The 17,668-nt window shown below is 45.7% G+C and overlaps 2 protein-coding genes across 2 annotated transcripts; both read right to left on the bottom strand.

Annotated features, from left to right (window-relative positions):
• Window positions 1-612: 612 nt before the first annotated feature.
• On the bottom strand, window positions 613-7,458 carry dcaf15 (DDB1 and CUL4 associated factor 15). Its single transcript, XM_080520279.1, has 13 exons — window positions 7,353-7,458; window positions 5,961-6,058; window positions 5,707-5,845; window positions 5,501-5,607; window positions 5,286-5,431; window positions 4,961-5,122; window positions 3,705-4,325; window positions 3,208-3,299; window positions 2,844-2,966; window positions 2,030-2,112; window positions 1,846-1,950; window positions 1,649-1,764; window positions 613-1,307 (listed from the first exon to the last, which is right to left on the bottom strand). The coding sequence occupies exons 1-13, from the start codon at window positions 7,446-7,448 to the stop codon at window positions 1,252-1,254; spliced, it is 1,944 nt and encodes a 647-aa protein (XP_080376405.1). The 5' UTR covers window positions 7,449-7,458; the 3' UTR covers window positions 613-1,251.
• A 1,290-nt stretch (window positions 7,459-8,748) lies between these two features.
• Window positions 8,749-17,447, bottom strand: khsrp (KH-type splicing regulatory protein). The gene is made up of 18 exons (XM_080494322.1): window positions 17,153-17,447; window positions 15,531-15,633; window positions 15,396-15,449; window positions 15,277-15,313; window positions 15,131-15,189; window positions 14,953-15,036; window positions 14,799-14,856; window positions 14,492-14,639; window positions 14,231-14,329; window positions 13,964-14,140; window positions 13,123-13,225; window positions 12,770-12,894; window positions 12,378-12,668; window positions 11,392-11,501; window positions 11,202-11,308; window positions 10,910-11,107; window positions 10,540-10,751; window positions 8,749-10,020 (listed from the first exon to the last, which is right to left on the bottom strand). Exons 1-18 carry the CDS (start codon window positions 17,240-17,242, stop codon window positions 10,012-10,014), a joined length of 2,064 nt encoding a protein of 687 aa, XP_080350448.1. The 5' UTR covers window positions 17,243-17,447; the 3' UTR covers window positions 8,749-10,011.
• Between the last annotated feature and the right edge of the window lie 221 nt (window positions 17,448-17,668).

The following is a 17,668-nucleotide window of genomic DNA, read 5'->3' as shown; positions in this document are numbered from 1 at the left end:
GGGATCGCTATGGCGACGACGGCGGACCAAGCATGCGAGTGCGGGACGGTCACGGTAAAAATAGAAGGTACGACAGAAAGGAAGTCCCTCGGAACCTTCTGGACACCAAGACGCCTCCGTAGAGCACTAAAGAAACTAAAGTATGTTTACACTGATTGCAGGCGAGCGGGCTTTGAAAAGACGACCCTTGTCCTGAACTTTTGTTCTAGTTCAGGTCTGCTCAGGGTGATCTTTGGACTTAAGCCTGTGATTTACATTTGTAGCTTCACCGTTAACTAATGAAATGACTGCTCTCCCATGTATTGTCTGAGAAGTCACGCCACGTGCGATTGTATACATTCTATCTTAATACGTTACGGAGAAACGACATGGCGCTGCTCGGCCAATCAAGTGTTCCCACTTTAATAACCTGGCCACAGCATTATTTGTTATGTTTTAAGGTCATTTTGCAGACGAGATAGAAACACTGCGCTGCTGTCCACCACCATGTAATTGTCAGTAACCGGACATGCTAAAGTGCATTGAGTGTCTTCAGTTAATCCCTCCAGTTCCACACAACAGACCCAGAAAAGCTTTTTAAAACAACATTTTATTCTAACAAAATATCCCAGCACATATTTCCATGTCAATGACTACACAGCATGATGGCAACCACGTAACTGCTCGTAGTTTTTGCCCCATGACAGGATGTAAAAAAAACAAAAACAAAAACAAACAAAGAAAACAGAAGAGATGCAAGTGAAGTTCACTCCATCTGGTTTCAAATACTGCAGCACCACGGATCCTCGCAGCTCCAGTGAGCTGGTCCAGGAAAAGAAAAGAACTAAACAAGTCGTCCAAAAGCAGCAGTCAGATTTTACACACGCACTCATTCATAAATACACAAAGAAATCCCCTTGTGAGTGCGACACAGGTGAAGATATTGCATACGTTCAGTTGGAGACAAGACAAGTACATATTCATGTATAAAAACAAAAAGTAAAAACTAAATCTTTCAGTCCAGTTCTTGTTTCTTCCAATAATACAGAACACAAATACAAAAAAAGTAAATTATAAAACTTCATCTTAACAGTACGTCATCTGCTGAACTGCGTGACGTGAATCTGCTGCATTTGACTGGACATGTCAACAAAAACCTGTGAATGAGTGCAGATTTGACTCCATACTGAAGATGAGGCCCTGTGTGTGCGTGTGTGTATGCGTGTGTGTCTGTCTGAGAGAGACACTTTGACACGTGGACACTTTCTCTCTTCACAACACGATCCAGGTACATCGGTCGCTGTCTGCCAACACTTGCAGCGACGAGCCTGCAGGCCAGAGGAAGAGGTCCAGTTCAAGTTCAGCTGCTTTTTCTTTCCACATTTTCAACATGTCAAATATGTGACTTTTAGTCATGGAGCTTTCAATGATGGCTGGTAAATATGCATTACAGATTGGCTGATCAATAAAAAAAAAAGATTATTATTGATAATTCATTCATTCATTGATCGTTAGCAGTTTTGCCTCACAGCAATTGAACGATACTGAAAAGATCCGGTCCAACAGTGGAGCAAGGCTTTCTCAGAGGCTGAACGTGGAGTTAGAACGACACACTATTCAGACACGTCCTTGTCGACGTGGTTGTGACTCCTTCCCTCCCCGGACTCACCTTTGTGCAGAGCTTCGTTGGTCATGCGGGTGATGTAGCGGGAGCTGCTCTCGGGAACGAGCCACTTCATCACCGTGTTGACGCAGGACTTCCTGTAAGAGCTCCAAACGCTCCCACTGACAAACACATCCAGACAACACTGTCAACTGGCAAGGAAAAAACCAAACCGGAGGAGGGTGTGAGATCCACTTGCTCACCTGGTCTGACCTTTCACCTCCGTCAGGTCTCCGACGCCCACGGTGCAACACAGACCGGAGCTGAGGTCCCAGCTCACCTGCAGGTTGGAATGGTACGTGTTCGGCCTGGAGACGAGAGCAAACAAGCAGCCAGTCAATGACTCCATCAGGCGGAGGTCCGGGACGGAACGGGGAGGACAAGCACCTGCAGTGCTCCTCGTCCGAGGTGGAGAAGGCCAGCAGCAGCAGGCCGATGTTGATCATCACAGTGTTGGTCTCTGGACACACCTGACACGCAAACACACGGTACCTCAGTGAGTTGAAACACGGGAAATACTGATTCTATTGAATCTACAACAGCGAAACAGTGTGGAAAGTCCTTTACCAGCAGGACTCCTGCCTCAACAACAGACTGCTGAATAAAGAGCGATTCATATTGTAACTGTCTTAAACCTGTTGACCTAACAAGATAAAACTGACTTTCAAATATAAATATAAATATAAAAGAGTGTAAGAGCAAAGTCATACACTTACCTCGCACAATATTATGTTTGGTGAACTTTAACAGATTCCTAAAACCTTTGCATCTTAAGTGGTGGAATAATCTCTACAGTTTCCAGGCGACGACGGTAAAATATCTGATCGAGGTTTAAAATGTGTGTTTTCACAGTGTCACAAGACCAAGAGCTCCATTACTGGTCGCTGTAGAAAAAAAAGCGATTTACCAGAAAAACGGGTGGCAGATTTCAGAGGAGCAAACGTGTTGGACCACATATATCTTCACCTACTTCCACTCAGAGAATTCCCAGTGTACGTCTATCGCTGATGCAACGAGGCTTTTAGATGTTTGTAAAACTGTAAAAATGCAGATCGGTATTGCAATTCAGGGCGTCCAACTGTTACTCCTGTACTGTGAGCTGCACCTCCAGGCAAGATGACGGTCCACACACACACACACACATACAACCACACACACACAGCCATAATGAGAGCAATAAGAGACGACGGTGTGTACCGACCTCCAGTATCACAACGTCATAGTCGCTAAAGGAGCAGAACTGTGGAGCCCAGGCCGCGTCGCTCCTGATCACCTCATTGATAAGATACTCAAAGTCCAGAGTCAGCTGCTCCACACACACGCTCTGCAAGAGGAAAAGGATGAAACGCACACAAAATTCCCTCGTGAAAACGCTCCTGACAGAAGCACAGCAGCTTGTCTCAGAGTCTCACTCCAGTTCAATCCCTGATCACGTGTGCACAACGAGCTCCGATTCACTCAGAGACACACAAAACTCAGTAATGGACCTTAAAGCGTCCATCGTTTCAGAAAACACATGAACATGCCCACAAACATTTAGAATGTACAGCCACAAGCACACGAACCTGTCCGCTGTGATTCCCGGTGACCAGCTGCAGGTTTCGTCCTTTCAGGTCAGTGACGGTGAACGGCAGCTGCACTTTGTCGTCTTCATAACCTAAAGAAAGAGAAGATGGGGGGGAAACGGCTGATTGGGCAGTTTCAGCCTTCATCTGGGAGCATTTCTTGTTCTTCAACGGTGTATTTAGTCTCGTGGTGCCGTTTCCCCAAATGTTTTAGGAAAGCAGAAAGTCATGCCTTTTTAAATTCACTGGTGTGACGAATCAAATCAAACGGACAATCAGACATTGTTGCGTCGTAACACTGCAGGAGAACTGTCATCACTTCCAGCTTGTTATTGAAACGGAGGGAAAATTTTCTCCGTTAAAATAAAAATAGTTACTGGAAGGAGACATTCGCATCAAATGCCTGATATTTGGTCGAAACTGGATGACTGAACTTCTTTTCATAGGATCTCAACCTGCAATCCAGATTATTCAAATAATGTTTAATCGCCTCTCACCTCCTGTACTTTGCTCTGCTGCCCCTGGCTGTTGTAAACGGTAGTGCAGCCTTGAATAGTTGACATATCCCGGCTCGCTTGGGCCGACTTCGTGGGATGAGGACGACTGGGACGACGAGGACGACTGAGACGACGAAGACGGTGCGGGAGACGACACTTGCTCAGAGCAATGAGGCCGAGTGTGACTAACGTCTGACGTAGATGCCTGAAGTGAACTAGTCCTTCTCTCCTCTTTACACTCGTCCTCCTCTTCTCTTAGACTCTCTGCATTCATCTCTTTGATTCCCGGGATTCGCACAACTTCTCCAGCTGTCCTCTTCTCGCCCAGGGCCTCACTTTCTTTACCGTCTCCTCCTCCTCCTCCTCCTCCTCCTCCTCCTCCTCCTCCCTGAGCCCGCCTGAAAAGGTCGGCAGCGAACTCCCGCGCTCGCATGGCTGCTTGCGAGTGGCTCGGAGACGAGGGGACGGGGCCAGGCCTGTTCGGCGGGGGACGGTTTTCGGGAGGTCCCTGAGGTAGTGAGGAAGGAGAGGCGGAGCTGGTGGGGGACGGAGACGCCGAGGCTTGATTCGACAGGGTTATTCTTTTCGTGTAAAGGATCTGAGACGACTGGCCAGGTTTACCTGCGAAAGACAAAAGAATCAGGACGGAAACGTTACCAAATGTTGAAACGGCAGACAAAAAAAAAGTGGCATCTTAAGCCAAAACAAGGACTTTCAGGCCTTCGTATGTTGATAGGATGATGTGGACGTCTTTATTCATGGATGTCATTAGAACTAAACCAACAACCAGAGGAGGAACGGTTCCTTTGTACACAGCTAAGCAACATAAAGAGGTTTTTTTTTGTTTTTTTTTAAAAAGCCCTGCAGACTGCCTGGCTTGTTTAACATTTTCAGCTGCAGGCAGAGTCTTTGTGTTCCCTCAGAGATGCATGTAGAAACCTCCTCCAGGTTACTGTGAGCCAGAGCAGGTGACAGTGTAGACTCTTTTTAATGAAAATCGGAGCATACGTTGCATCAACGTACTCTCGCCACCAGTTTCCAGTGTGTTTGATACAGAAGCGTCTCAATGTGACAAAAAAAAAGCACCATCATTTTGAAGTCAGTAACAGCAGCAAGTACATTCAGGTCAACGACTTTGGTGTTGTACTAGTTGTCCAGCAGATGGAGGTGTAAGAATCTGATCTGCAAATTCAGTTGGAATTAAGTACAAAAAGTTGTGATTCTGCCGTTTCTCCACATGTGTGTGTGTGTCATACCGGGGCAGAGTGAGATGCCGCAGGCCACCAAAGAGTAGCTGGTGTTCAGCAAGATGACCTGATCCTTCTTCAGCTGGAAGGCCGGCTGGAACGTCGGGAAGGGATAAACCACCTGGTACCTGCTGTTCAGCACAAATCCATGTTGCAGACACTCACCGCTGCCTGGAGGGAGAACAGGGTGACGTTTAGTGAGCGAGGAGCTGCAGGAGCAGCAAAACATTGGCCCTGTGTGTGTGTGTGTGTGTGTGTGTGTGTGTGTGTGTGTGTGTGTGTGTGTGTGTGTGTGTGTGTGTGTGTGTGTGTGTGTGTGTGTGTGTGTGTGTACCTGTACGTATGGTCGTGGCTGAAGGAACTGGACAACACTGAGAACACGGTTTGGGAGGTGGCGTTGACGCGATGGTGATGTAGATGTCTCTGTTGTTCTCGTCACTCATCATCAAGTTCATCAGAACCGAGCTTGAGCTGCGCGTACTGGCAAGACAGACAGTTTTAGCAAACATTACAACAATGTTCACCAGGGTGTTCATTATTATTTCTTACTTGAAGCCAAAGACGACAATCTTGGTGCGGTCATTTGGCCACTCGCAAACAGTCAGATACAGATCACTGCAAATTTCCTCCCCTGCAAACAGCCTTACATGATGGACCTGTGGAGGAAAATCAATATGAGACACCCAACACAAGTTTCTGAAATATGACTACAATTACAATGAATCAAGGTGTTTAACTTTGAATTATCCAGTCACCTGCTTGAGTCGACTGTGTAGGTTGAACTCCCACCAATAGAGATGATAGGTATAAAAGGAGAAATAATCATCTTCTCCACAGTCGCTGGTGTAAGACAGAACGTAGCGGCCACATTTGGTGAAGCCAAGAAATATATGTCTGAAACCACAAGTGTAGCAGCACTATTGTCATACACGCACGCATCAATATTAGCAGCGCTGCATCTCATGATGCAGCTCAGTGAATTTAAAGATGAGCGAGACAGCACACGAACCCCGCTCTCAGGAACTCCTCGCTGACTATGTTCTTTAATGGGACACACACCCGGGGCGGGAGCTTTCTGAAAAGGCGCTGAGAAAACTGTCCCGACAGCTGCGGAAGAGTCCAGAGAGCAAACACAGTCACCACTTTATAACAGAAGACATGCATAGAAATGCTTTCAACATCATCAACAATGACAGTTCATCTGGACACAATGAACACGTCTGTAAAAGAATGCCCCTAACATTCTAATACGGCATGGCAAAGACAAATTAGTTTTAAATAAAGTTGGCCCCATCAAGAATCATGGCCCCTGATTGATTTTCCAGACCGCTGGAATCCTGGGTTTCTGCAATGACAGGCACCAGGAGGTCTGGTCACAACTGTGCGTTCCTGGTTCCACTAAGGTCTTGATGAGGGTCTTCTTGGACTCTATGTTAGATATATAAAAGTATTTATCAACGAACCAAATTAGGCTTAAATCAACACTTCACCCATCAATTAAAGCCTGATTTGTGAAATAATCTTGAAGACCAGTTTGACTGGAATCAGCTAATCGAACAGAGAAAGAACGTGTACTGCCAGCAGCCTAAAATCATGATTTCATCACACAATAAACATGTATATTTGGCCTAAATTGGCTCATCTGCTTCCAGGGGCTCTGGAGTTGCCTGTGATTCATAATTCTCCCTCTACGAGTCACATAACTATAGATCTTTGAATTTTAATGTAGTTGTGCAACAGACAGCTGTGATCGAGATAACTTCACACCAACATGAGCAGACTAGTAACAGTGGTTCTCCACTTCTCATGTGATTCATTTCCAAGCACGTCTGGTAGACTAAAACAGGACTGCACACTTCTGTGGTGGACTTAATAGAAGGATTTATTTACATGGCATCTTATTTAATCTGAATCTCACAATGATGCACATCCAGATTCAGACAAATCGTGTGAAGTGGCACGGAGGAGAATCGTTTCACTTTGGATCGCAAAGGGAGCAAACTACTTGCATGAAGACCTTGAATCAGAGCAAAACCGACGCATTTGATCCAAACATGTATTTCCTACAGCTCCTGTTAGCGCGAGCTAGCAGAGTCCTCCCAATGTTAAAGCTGTTTAAAATTAAGTTACCACAGCCTTCAACAAGGGGCACTTTCCCGCTCTTGTATATTATCTATTGAGGCATCGCGACAGCTGAAAATGCCGAGTAACGCTGCCACGGTTCCCTAAAAACCCCCAGGTTTTCATAGTTTGCAGAAATTAGCCACCTGCAGCCGTTAGCCTTCACGTAGCTCACCGTCGAGCTAGTTAGCCGTTAGCCATTAGCGCGAGACGCCGAGAGGCCTTCGTCATTAAAACAAACTCAAGTGTTTCGCGTCCTTTGCGGCAGATTCCTGCCTACCTTCCCCCGCACGAGCAGCTTCACGACATGGTCTTTGTGTCTCCGTTGCGTTTTTTGCTTGCTGTCGTCCTTTTCAGATTTCGAGCTGGGCGCCATCTCCCCGTGAACTGACCCTCCGCCGCGCGCAGGCGTCTCCCGGTGGGTCCGCGGGCCGCGCGAGGGCGCCGGAACCCTCCAGGGACACGTGCGTCAAAACCAAAACAAACATTTAACACAGGACAACTAAATGTGTTTGTTTCAGCAGACGGGAAGGGGAGCGTTTCACTGGTAAAATACAGCTCTCAAACTTTACACTAACAGGCTTAAAATAACCACAAAAAGGCGAAAAATCTGATTTTCCCAATACATAAAAGTGAAAATATCCAAAACTAGCCACAAAAGATTGACAAATTACCACTAAGACCAACAAGAGCCTAAAATTATAGAATCAACACACATTCCCAGGGACAAAATGATGATAGAAATGCAGAAAGGCCAACAAAACACAACTTTCCAGTACAATGAAATGCAAAATCTGTTGAGCAGATAAGGCCACCCGCATCTAAGACCCAGAATCCATCCAAAGCTGATACCAATACCAGCTCATAATGTGCGAGGGCAGGTGACAGACCACTACAAGCATTCACATTCACACCAAACAAAACTACAGACTCTTTTTGGGTTGTGGGAGGAACCCAGACTACATCCACATGAACACACCCAGCCCAGCATTAATTGAAAAATGATCAGGCCCAGAATGACTACAAAGAGAATAACTACAACATGTAGCCAGTGTTCATATGGTCAAATAATGACAAAAGAAATTACACACTGACCACAAAATATGCACAGATGAAAAATGACCGGAAAGAAAAAAATATGTCTGGTGCAATGAAATAAACAGAACAAACCTCATCCTCAGACAATGATGTAAAATGACTTCACAAAGGACACAAAAGCACCCAAACCAAATAGAAAATAGGAAAATGACCACAAAAAACCCCATGCCAATTCAAATACTAATCGACACAAGATGACATGGCTGCAAAACTAAACCATCACATGACCAGATAGAAAAAAATTAAAGTGAATGGTAAAAACTAAAAAAAAAAAAAACTAAAAACTGCTAAATGGAAATGCATGGAAGATACCGAGTGACAAAAAGATTGAATAAAATAGTCAACTACCAAAAATACATGTAAAGAAATAAAGATGCATAAGCAGAGATTCAAAATAAGCTCCGCCTCAAAACTGCCAGAAAAACATGGCAGGACATTAAATCGACTGCAACTTAAGACATGCAATGACCTGATGCTATACTGGAAATGAAGATGTCGCCTGAGTGTTGTGACACATACTTCCAGCATAAAGAAATGTTAGTCGGGGCTCACAAAATGCTCACGATCACATGCAGCAGTGGCAGTTTCAACGTTTTTATTTAAGTCTTTAAAAACAAGCTGTAAAAAATAACATTAAAAAAAAAAAAATCAGCATACAATAACAGAATCTATTGATAAAAAAAAAAATAATAATTGAACATTGAAGATGTAAAAATTAAACAAAGGGCAATCAAGCATACAAACAGCCAACCTACATGTAGCAGGACTGATGCCTTAACAAAGATAACTCACACAATTTTCTGTTCAGTAGCATTCACTGTATACTGACACACACACACACACACACACACACACACACACACACACACACACACACACACACACACACACACACACACACACACACACACACACACACACACACACACACACACACACACACACACACACACACACACACACAAAACCCTCGAGGATCTTACCCAGACAAAATAAAATTAGAAGTATGGACTCATGACAGAAGGGAGAAACACTCCTGCAACTTAAAACACAGAGAATGAAGTTACAAAAGTACCAAGAAGAGAAAAAGAAAAAAAAAAAAAAAGGTCGACATTTCCTTTGATACAAACATTTCTGAAGATATTCAAAATACTGCAGGACAGTTTTACCCTAAGGAGACTGAAAGGGGGGAAAAACTATGAATGTGAGACAGTGACGAGATGCTGTTGTGCTAGCTTGCAATCAAAGATGCTTATTACTTCACTTTTTTTTTTTTTTTTTTTTAAAGAAATCCCTCCAAACAATCGGATATATTTAAAAGGGGATGTGTGAGGCGGTGGGGAAAATAAAGATAATGACAGAGGTTGTTATTTAGTGCTTTGGGGCAAAACATGTTCCCTTTTCTCTTTCTCTCACAAAAAAAAAAAACACTTGAACATTTATTTTGTGAAATGTCTGGCTGAATGAGCAAAACCATTGGCCTTCTTTCAATTAAGATCCAGTGTGTAAGATTTATAGGGAATATGTGAAATTAAATACACTTTTCATGAGTGTTTAACCATCTGAAACTAAGACACGGCGTCCACGGCCTCGGGGTGAGCCCTTCATATCTACACGTTTCACCACCAGACAGACAGACCGTCTAAACACGGGTCCAGAGAGAAGACAACTGTCCGGGAGGTTCTCGGTCACTGCTGGAAATGCTTGGGAGGGGTTGGTGAGGGCAGCAGTGTTCACTGCTACATGCCACTAAATCCTACACACTGCACCTTTTTTAAGCCCCAAAAAAGTAGATATCAAACAAGTCCGACGATTCCTCCAGAGAAGACCAGGAGACGCGGTTACTGCGCCTGAAAGAGACGGCACAGGAAGAGGATTCAGCTCAACCCGCTTCAAGCAGTCCCCATTTCCCCCCGCAGGACTCGAATACAGACTAACAATCAACGCTTTTAATTAAGGCGCTTTCAAGCTTCGTCATAGCGAGTTCTTGTTCCGCTGAGCAGAAACGTCTCGGTCTTTATTTTTTTTTTTTAAAGAAAAAGAAAAAAAAAAGGACAGCAGATCTTTTTTTGCTCCCAAGTCCCGTTTACACGTTTCAGATGATAAATGCATAGTTTTTTTACGTTTTCATTTCAGAAAAGCATCACGTCTACACAGAAACCTTTGAAAAGAAAATGTGAAAACTGAAAAAGACAAACCCCCCCCCCCCCCCCACAAATCTTACTTAAAATATATTTTATAACAAAGTGTGAGTCTTTTCCCCACGAAATTCTTGGGAGAATTAATCCCCAAATTAATGCAAAAGCTGTTCTTCTGGGTTGTTTACTTTATTACATGCACGAGTGTGGGAGCAGATCTTTCCAGCTCACCTGTTGTCCCTGCTGTGGAGCAGCCGCCTGCCCAGGAGCCTGTCCTCCTTGCCCGTAGTACGCCGCCTGCTGTCTGTAGTACTCGGCCCAGGCTGCGCTGTAGTCCTGCTGGCCACCGCCGGCACCTCCGCCCGCGGCCGGGGCCGCGGCGGCGGCGGCGGCGGCAGCCGCCGGGGCGCCTGGGGCCGCTGCAGCTCCTCCGGCTGGCTGGGCTGCAAGCACGCAATTTAACATTCAACCGCTTAGCCTGCAGAATGCTGCTAGTTAAGGACAGCTCGCGTGATCGCATCCGTCACTCAAGCCAACTGACTGATCATCATCAAAATTAAAACAAATACGTCTTCAATCCGCCTCACTGGCTCCAACTTACTCATGCCAATCTTCTTATAATACTCCTCCCAAGCCTTAGTGTAGTCCGGTTGGCCGCCGGCTGTCTGTGCTTGCGGACCCTGGTCCCCAGGCGCTGCAGGTCCAGGGTTCTGACCGCCCATGGCGCCACCAGGCTGTTGGCCATAGTATTGCGCATAATAGGCAGCCCACGCTGCGTTTGGGTCTGCATTGCCCTTATCTGGCAGGAGGAGGTGGAGAAAAGGCGGAAGTGGGAGAAATTAGCGACGCAGGGAAGACGACATGCAACGTGGTTCACAGAGCCAGGAACTCACTGGGGTCATGTGGACTTGGGGCTTGCCACTGCTGGTAGGTACTCCCCCAGCCCTGAGGGCAGTACTGAGGACCACCGGGACCACCGGGACCACCGGGTCCACCTTGGCTGCAACGACAGGCAGAACCAGTCACATCACCTGCACTGGTTCACTGTGGGCCATTAAAGTGTAATGAGCAGGTTGTACTTACTGTGGAGCTCCACCAGGAGGCCCTGGATTATAAGGGTTGGGATTATAGGGACCCATTGGACCACTTGGTGCTCCTGGACCGGGACCCCCACCCACCGGACACAGTGGTGCCTTAATAACACAGGAGGAAAAAGACAAATGACTTATGATGCATTTCACCGAAAATCTGTTGGCCGATATTGTTCACTTGTTCCGTTCAGATGAAACCCGGATGTCGTCTGGTTCGGTTTGAACAGACGCTCTGTTGGTGTGGTTTATATGTGAACACACACACACACACACATCAAGCAGATCAACTGGGCTCACGAAGCACAGACCGGCTGTGGTGTGGTTAGATACAGGAGCGAACACAACGAGGTGCCAAGACACTGAAATTAATGAACCATCGAAACCACCGATCGTAACGGCTTTCACTCCTTTATATGATGACCGCTTCATAAAATATCAGCCACAAAGAGAACCCACAACAATGTTCTCAGATTGTTAGAAACCCAGCATACAGGACTGCTGGGAAAGTGTCCCATCAGGCATTACCTGGTGAGCCCATTTAAAACCTGTTAACTGGGACCAATAACATAAATGTAATGGATCTGTTGCATTTATGTGGAGTTCAGAAAAAGTCTGTCTTAAATGTTTCTGCCCGTTATTGAATTTCTTTGAGTATGTTCATGTGCAACAACACAAGATTAAAGTTTCCATTATCTTCAACTCATCAAGTGATGAATAGGTTCAACTACTACACATGTGACAGAACCAAAGAACTCAGATTAAGAGTTGTACGAGCACAAAGACAAAGCATTGGAGACACATCTCTGCGTGTTCGTCAGATTTCCTAGAATCGGAAAACTTCATGCATCAGACAAACTGGACAGGACCGAATCCACAAATGGGACGACGATGTGATTCCTCGAGCGTGAAACCAGGCCCACTGAGACACCGTAACATGCATCGGAGTATCTTCCCGGGACCCGTTTTGGACGAACGAACCTCAATCTTCTCCTCTATGAGCTGCTTTGCGTGGTCGATCTGCTGCGGGGACCCTCGGATGATGAAGAGTTTGAAGTTCGGGTCGCCGTTGGGCGGAGGCTGACGAGAGATCTCTACAAACGCGCCGGTTTCTTGGTTGATGGCCTTCACGTTCTCGCCCCCTCTACCAATGACCAGCCCACATTTGTGAGCGGGGATGGAGAAGGTCACCTCGTCCCCGGGAGGACCCCAGTTTCCCTGACCTCTACCCCGCCCTCGGCCACCAGGAGGCATCCCTCCGCCAGGAGGGCCCTGTGCATTGAACACACACCGCACCACATGCACATTAGCACCATGCACATCAAACTCAATAGAGTTCACCATCGGCACTTGCGTCCGCCGTCTGTACTGACCCCTTGCCCGCCCTCCTCTCGTGCGCGGATGCTCTGCAGCAGGTCGGTGATGATGGAAGCGGCATGCTGACACTGGTCTGGTGGTCCCATAATGTGGGCTATCTTCTCAGGGCCTGTGCCGTCATCTGGACAGTGAAAGATTAGAAAAGAACAGTTCATCAACAAAGAATTTATACAGCTAGTGTGAAAACATGGGAGGGATTTTCCCTCCAAAAGAGCCAACTATAAACTGCCAGAGCAGCGATGGTCACCGAGGTGATCAACCGCTTTACTCTTTTCTCATATCCTGACAGACACGACGTTCATCTTCATGTAACGTGGTCTGATCATTCAGGAACATCTGAAGGGTTCACCTGGCTTGAACTGAATCTTCACTCCGGCGTCGCTCTGGATCTTCTTGATCATTTCGCCATTGCGACCAATCACAACTCCCACAGAGTGTCGTGGCACGGCGATCTGGAGGGTTTTTAAAGATGGAAGAAACAAGAAAAGAGCGAGGACGTATTCAGAACAATGCAGTGACTCTGATCAGAACCTTGAGAGGTGGAGGTCTGCCTTGAAGAGAATTAAAGGAGAAACAAGACAAAATACAAGTGTGCAAATGAGAGGGAGGCCGTTGGAAAGGTGAAGATGTAAAGACTTGAGGAAGAAGAGCTGGAGAAACAAAAGAAGTGAAGAAGAACTTTTCACATTATACATGCGTCGGGAATATCAGGAAACTCTCCACTAACTTCCAACATTATGCCGATAAGACAAACCGAGTTATCTATGATAATACTGATCAACTAATGAAGTTAGAAGTGTGTCTTAAAGACATAAAAACTGAGATTAACTGTAGTTTTCCTCTCTCGGATTGTGATAAAACACAGACCCCTGAATCTGGTTCTGTAGGTTTCTTCCTGTTCAAAGAGTTTGGGTTTTTTCCCCCCTTTCCATCGTCTCCTCTGCTCACTCATGTGGAATTGTTGGTTTTTCAAGAAAAGACTGTGCATTTAGTGCTATACAAGTTAAAGTGGAGCTTAGTAGTTTTAAATGAGAAAGGATGCTTGACGTCCAGCTGCAGAAGAGGAAGAGTGCAGAATAGATTCATTCACTCAGAGGGAGTTGATGCCACGGTACAGGAGGGTCAGGGGGCAGTACTGCAACCATTGTAGTGACTGTGTTTGTAATTAAAGGCACAGACTTTAGACTTACTTCAATGCCGCCTCCTCCTCCGCCTCCGCCGCCACCGCCGCCGCCGCCGCCACCACCACCACCACCACCTCCACCTCCACCTCCACCTCCGCCCATCCTGGATCCATATTCGTTTCTGTCTCCAAAGCCAGCATGGTCCCTCTCTCGTAGAATCTCATTGACCATATCCTTTGCTTGCTGAGAATCAAACAAAAACAAAAGTAGTGAGACGGGACCAACAGATGTGGTGACTGACAGAAAGTTTCCTCTGTGCGTTTTAAAAAGTACCTGCACTTTGTAGGGGTCTCCGATGATGCGCAGGGGTTTATCTACGTTGGGAGGCTGAGAGCCATCTTGAATAAGAATCATTTTAACTCCAGCTCGCTCCTGGAAATTTTTTAAAAAATGAAATTAAAAAAATCTCAGCAATCTTACCCGTATTTTCTGTGCGTCAGATTCAGAAAACACAAGCGTGGTCGTACAGTGATGGTGCAGTGAGGTATTCACTCGGTAGATCATCAGAGCTCTAAAGAACACTGTGAATCTCACCTGCAGCTGTTTGATCGTCTCTCCTCCTTTCCCGATGATGAGGCCAGCCTTTCCTGCAGGGATGATCATCTCTTGCATGGAACCTGACTGACCATTCGGGGAGTCGTGACCCCTGGAGACGATGTCGTCGATCAGAGCCTTCGCTCTCCTGGAGGCAAATTCAGATGACAAAAGGGAGGATTAATTGTATGTTATATTTGATTGAACAATACTACAAAGTCCTTAATAAGAATACATAATAGACAATTAATAGGCAAAATCCATAGAATGGAATTTCCCACCGATACATTTCGTAGGAATAACTTACTGTATGGCATCTGGTGACCCCGTCAGAGAAACACTTCGCTCTGGAAGGCCGGCGCTGTCTACGAGCCCAAACCAAACAGAGAGAGTCGACTCAGAACAAAATAATCAAGCAGGATATGAGTTTAATTGTGTTGACGTAATAAAAGTTAGGATACCATGTAGCTCACCGTGTGCGATTTGAACCTTGCAGCCAGAATCCTGCTGGATTTTGTTAATCTGTTCACCTCCTCGGCCAATGACTGCAGGGAAAAGCGATAAAAATGATGTGTTGAATTAAACTCTGAGCGCATGCTTCTCCTGCTTGAACTGCAGATGGAATTTGTCAGAACTCACTGAGGCCAACCATGGCATCCGGCACTCGACACTCTTCTGTCATTGTTGAAGGCCGGACACTGCAGACACACATGAAACAATATGATATACGCAAATATTGCCAGGAACACAAGCAATTTAAAATACGCGACACAATAAATGCATACCTTTGTTGGGACAGAGCTGCTAGCTGAGCTTCAATTGCTGCAAGTGAAGAAAAACAAGATGAGATGATCAGAAAATGAATCAATGGCAATCGTTGAGGGGTTAACAGTATTACACATACATGACGCAGAATCTCTTTCACTCTGTGATGCTAATTTCTTGGCATCAGGCTCATCTGCGAACAAACGAAAATGTTAGCGTTACAATGTGGAAACAGGAACGCACACGGAGCGAGCGTCTGGTCCGGCTCTCTCACCTGCTTCTTCCAGGGATCGCTTCTGTGGCGTGAATGGAAAACTCTCAGCCGCTCCATTGTTGGTCATTGAGGGAACGCCATCGCCACCAATTTTAGCTGCAATCTAAACAAGACAAAAGAGAAAGTATTGGATTTTAAAAAAAAGATAAGATAACGAAGACTTTAAGCTTTTTTTTCTGGTTTCGAAAAGAATGCAGGTGATCTTTTCACCATACGTGGTTATGTACTGTATGCTTTCACACTTTTGCAGCATTCCTCCGACCCATTATAATCAGTTTAATCTTAAAACCAGAGCAAATAACAGAACAAAAAGAAATGCATTTAAAAGCTTTTTTTGGAAAACAACAGAGAGGAAGAAACACATTGACCAAGTAATTCTTGAACTGAAGCACCAACTTCTAGCCTTTGTGCAAATATAAACATTATTGAAAATTTGAGGAAACTGAAATCAGAGTCATGGAAACTGGACATGCAAAGCCGATCAGATCCCGAGCCAGTGAAAGAACACTGAGAGAGTGTAAAAGTGGACAAATGGGTCGCAAACGCAGATATTGATCCATTCATCTTTTGTCCTCTGTTCAATTCACATGAGGCTGTATTGTGTGAAATACAGACCAAATACACCACAAATCTAAAACGTCACTATCCAGGATGACAGGAACGTGAGGCAGATCTGCTACTACGCAACGAGGAGCCACCAAGTTGGTTTGGATGCTTCTCGGTTGCCTCTTGCACTGGAGTGACCTTGGAAAACATTTCAGAGACGTGGGCTCTGGGTCAGCCAGGGTGACGATTGGGATCTCCCTTGATGAGCTCAGAGGAGCTACACAAATAGAAGTTTTTGCCGTCTCTGTATTGCCATCAGGATCCAATCCAGATTAACTAAGACAGGAGATGAGCTTACAATTATAGAGGAAAGGAAAAATAAACGTGAGCAGTAAATGTTGATCAACAAAATCCTATTATGTCGATCCTGGGACATGTGACATGATATAATCACAGTTGAGAATAGATAAATTCTCATTAATGATAACCTCACTATTAATCGTCACCTATTGGTGGCTCGACAAAGGGGCAAACTGTCAAAAAAAAAAACTCCCGAAGCACCGTTAATAAATATCATCACGCTTCTCATAGCCGGTCTGAAGTCAGGTGTATCGTCTGCATTGTTCCCTCCAAATGTGAAAAAGATTAAGTGGATATGAAATCAGCGGTTTTATTAACTGGGCACCTCGGAGCTGTTAATATTTAATACAAAGAGCCACTTTAGTTTCTTTTTTCAGATACTGCTGTGAACAGATTACTCATTACATGTCATCATAATAGTTTCCCTCGTTGACCCCTTAACTTGGTTCCACTCCACATAATCCGTGACCCCGATGAGGTTGAATTATTATAAGTAGGTGGAAAAACATTCTCGCTTCCTAAATATGGAAGTATTTTTGATCTAAATGTCGAAGATCGGCGGCGTGTTGGACAAATGAATGGCAGAGCTAACAGCTAGCCGCTTAGCTTCGTAGCCGCTTAGCATTGTAGCCTCTTAGCATTGTGGCCGGAGCTAACGGTTCCCTCAAGAGCCGCTTAACATCCGCCTCCTCCGGCGCGAGGGCCGCCTCGGTTACCTGTCTAGCCCGCTGTACTGCATCCGCAAACGCGTCTTTTTTCATCCCAGCGCCGACTCCGTTCGAGGGAAGAGCGCCGTAATCAGACATGCTGCTCTCACGGGGCGAGTGGACACACAGGAAGGGGGGAGCAGGCTGGATGGCTGTGGCCGGGTCGAGCTGCGCAGAAGCGGGAAGGTTAACGGGAGCGCTCGGAGGGGAGGTTGGGGGGGACACACACCGAAGATCCACTACCACGCCGGCAAACTTCCCTCCTCAAAAGAGCCAATCACGGGGCCCTCCTTTCCGGGCCTGTTCTCGTCCTCCCCGCTGGTTCCGAAGGTTGTCGTGCTCGAACTTTTGAACGGCGCCCTCTACTGGTGGGAGGTCACACCAGCACGAGGCTCCCGCGTGTTTTGGCTCAGTTCTCTATTTGCAAAAGCTTTTCTCTATTTTTTGGACGTTAAACAGCTACAATAACATCTCTATTTTCATATGAGTAAAAACATCATCTAAATAACACAGATCTTGTAACTA

This window comes from Blennius ocellaris (genome assembly GCF_963422515.1).
Source record: "Blennius ocellaris genome assembly, chromosome: 3".
In the NCBI taxonomy this organism is placed as follows: Eukaryota; Metazoa; Chordata; class Actinopteri; order Blenniiformes; family Blenniidae; genus Blennius; species Blennius ocellaris.
Note: the sequence above shows the minus strand (reverse complement) of the source record. Positions and strands in the feature narration are given on the sequence as shown.

Bases quoted from the DNA above. Each gene is read 5' to 3' on its own strand.
- dcaf15 (XM_080520279.1), bottom strand. From the start codon at position 7,448: ATGGCGCCCAGCTCGAAATCTGAAAAGGACGACAGCAAGCAAAAAACG. The intron at 3,300-3,704 runs GTGAGAGGCGAT...CTCTTTCTTTAG, and splicing joins AGCAGAGCAAAGTACAGGAG to GTTATGAAGACGACAAAGTG. The intron at 1,951-2,029 runs GTGCTTGTCCTC...TCTCGTCTCCAG, and splicing joins TCGGACGAGGAGCACTGCAG to GCCGAACACGTACCATTCCA.
- khsrp (XM_080494322.1), bottom strand. From the start codon at position 17,242: ATGTCTGATTACGGCGCTCTTCCCTCGAACGGAGTCGGCGCTGGGATG. The intron at 14,857-14,952 runs GTATCCTAACTT...TTGGGCTCGTAG, and splicing joins CGCACACGGTGAGCTACATG to ACAGCGCCGGCCTTCCAGAG. The intron at 12,669-12,769 runs GTCAGTACAGAC...TTCAATGCACAG, and splicing joins GAGAGGAGGGCGGGCAAGGG to GGCCCTCCTGGCGGAGGGAT.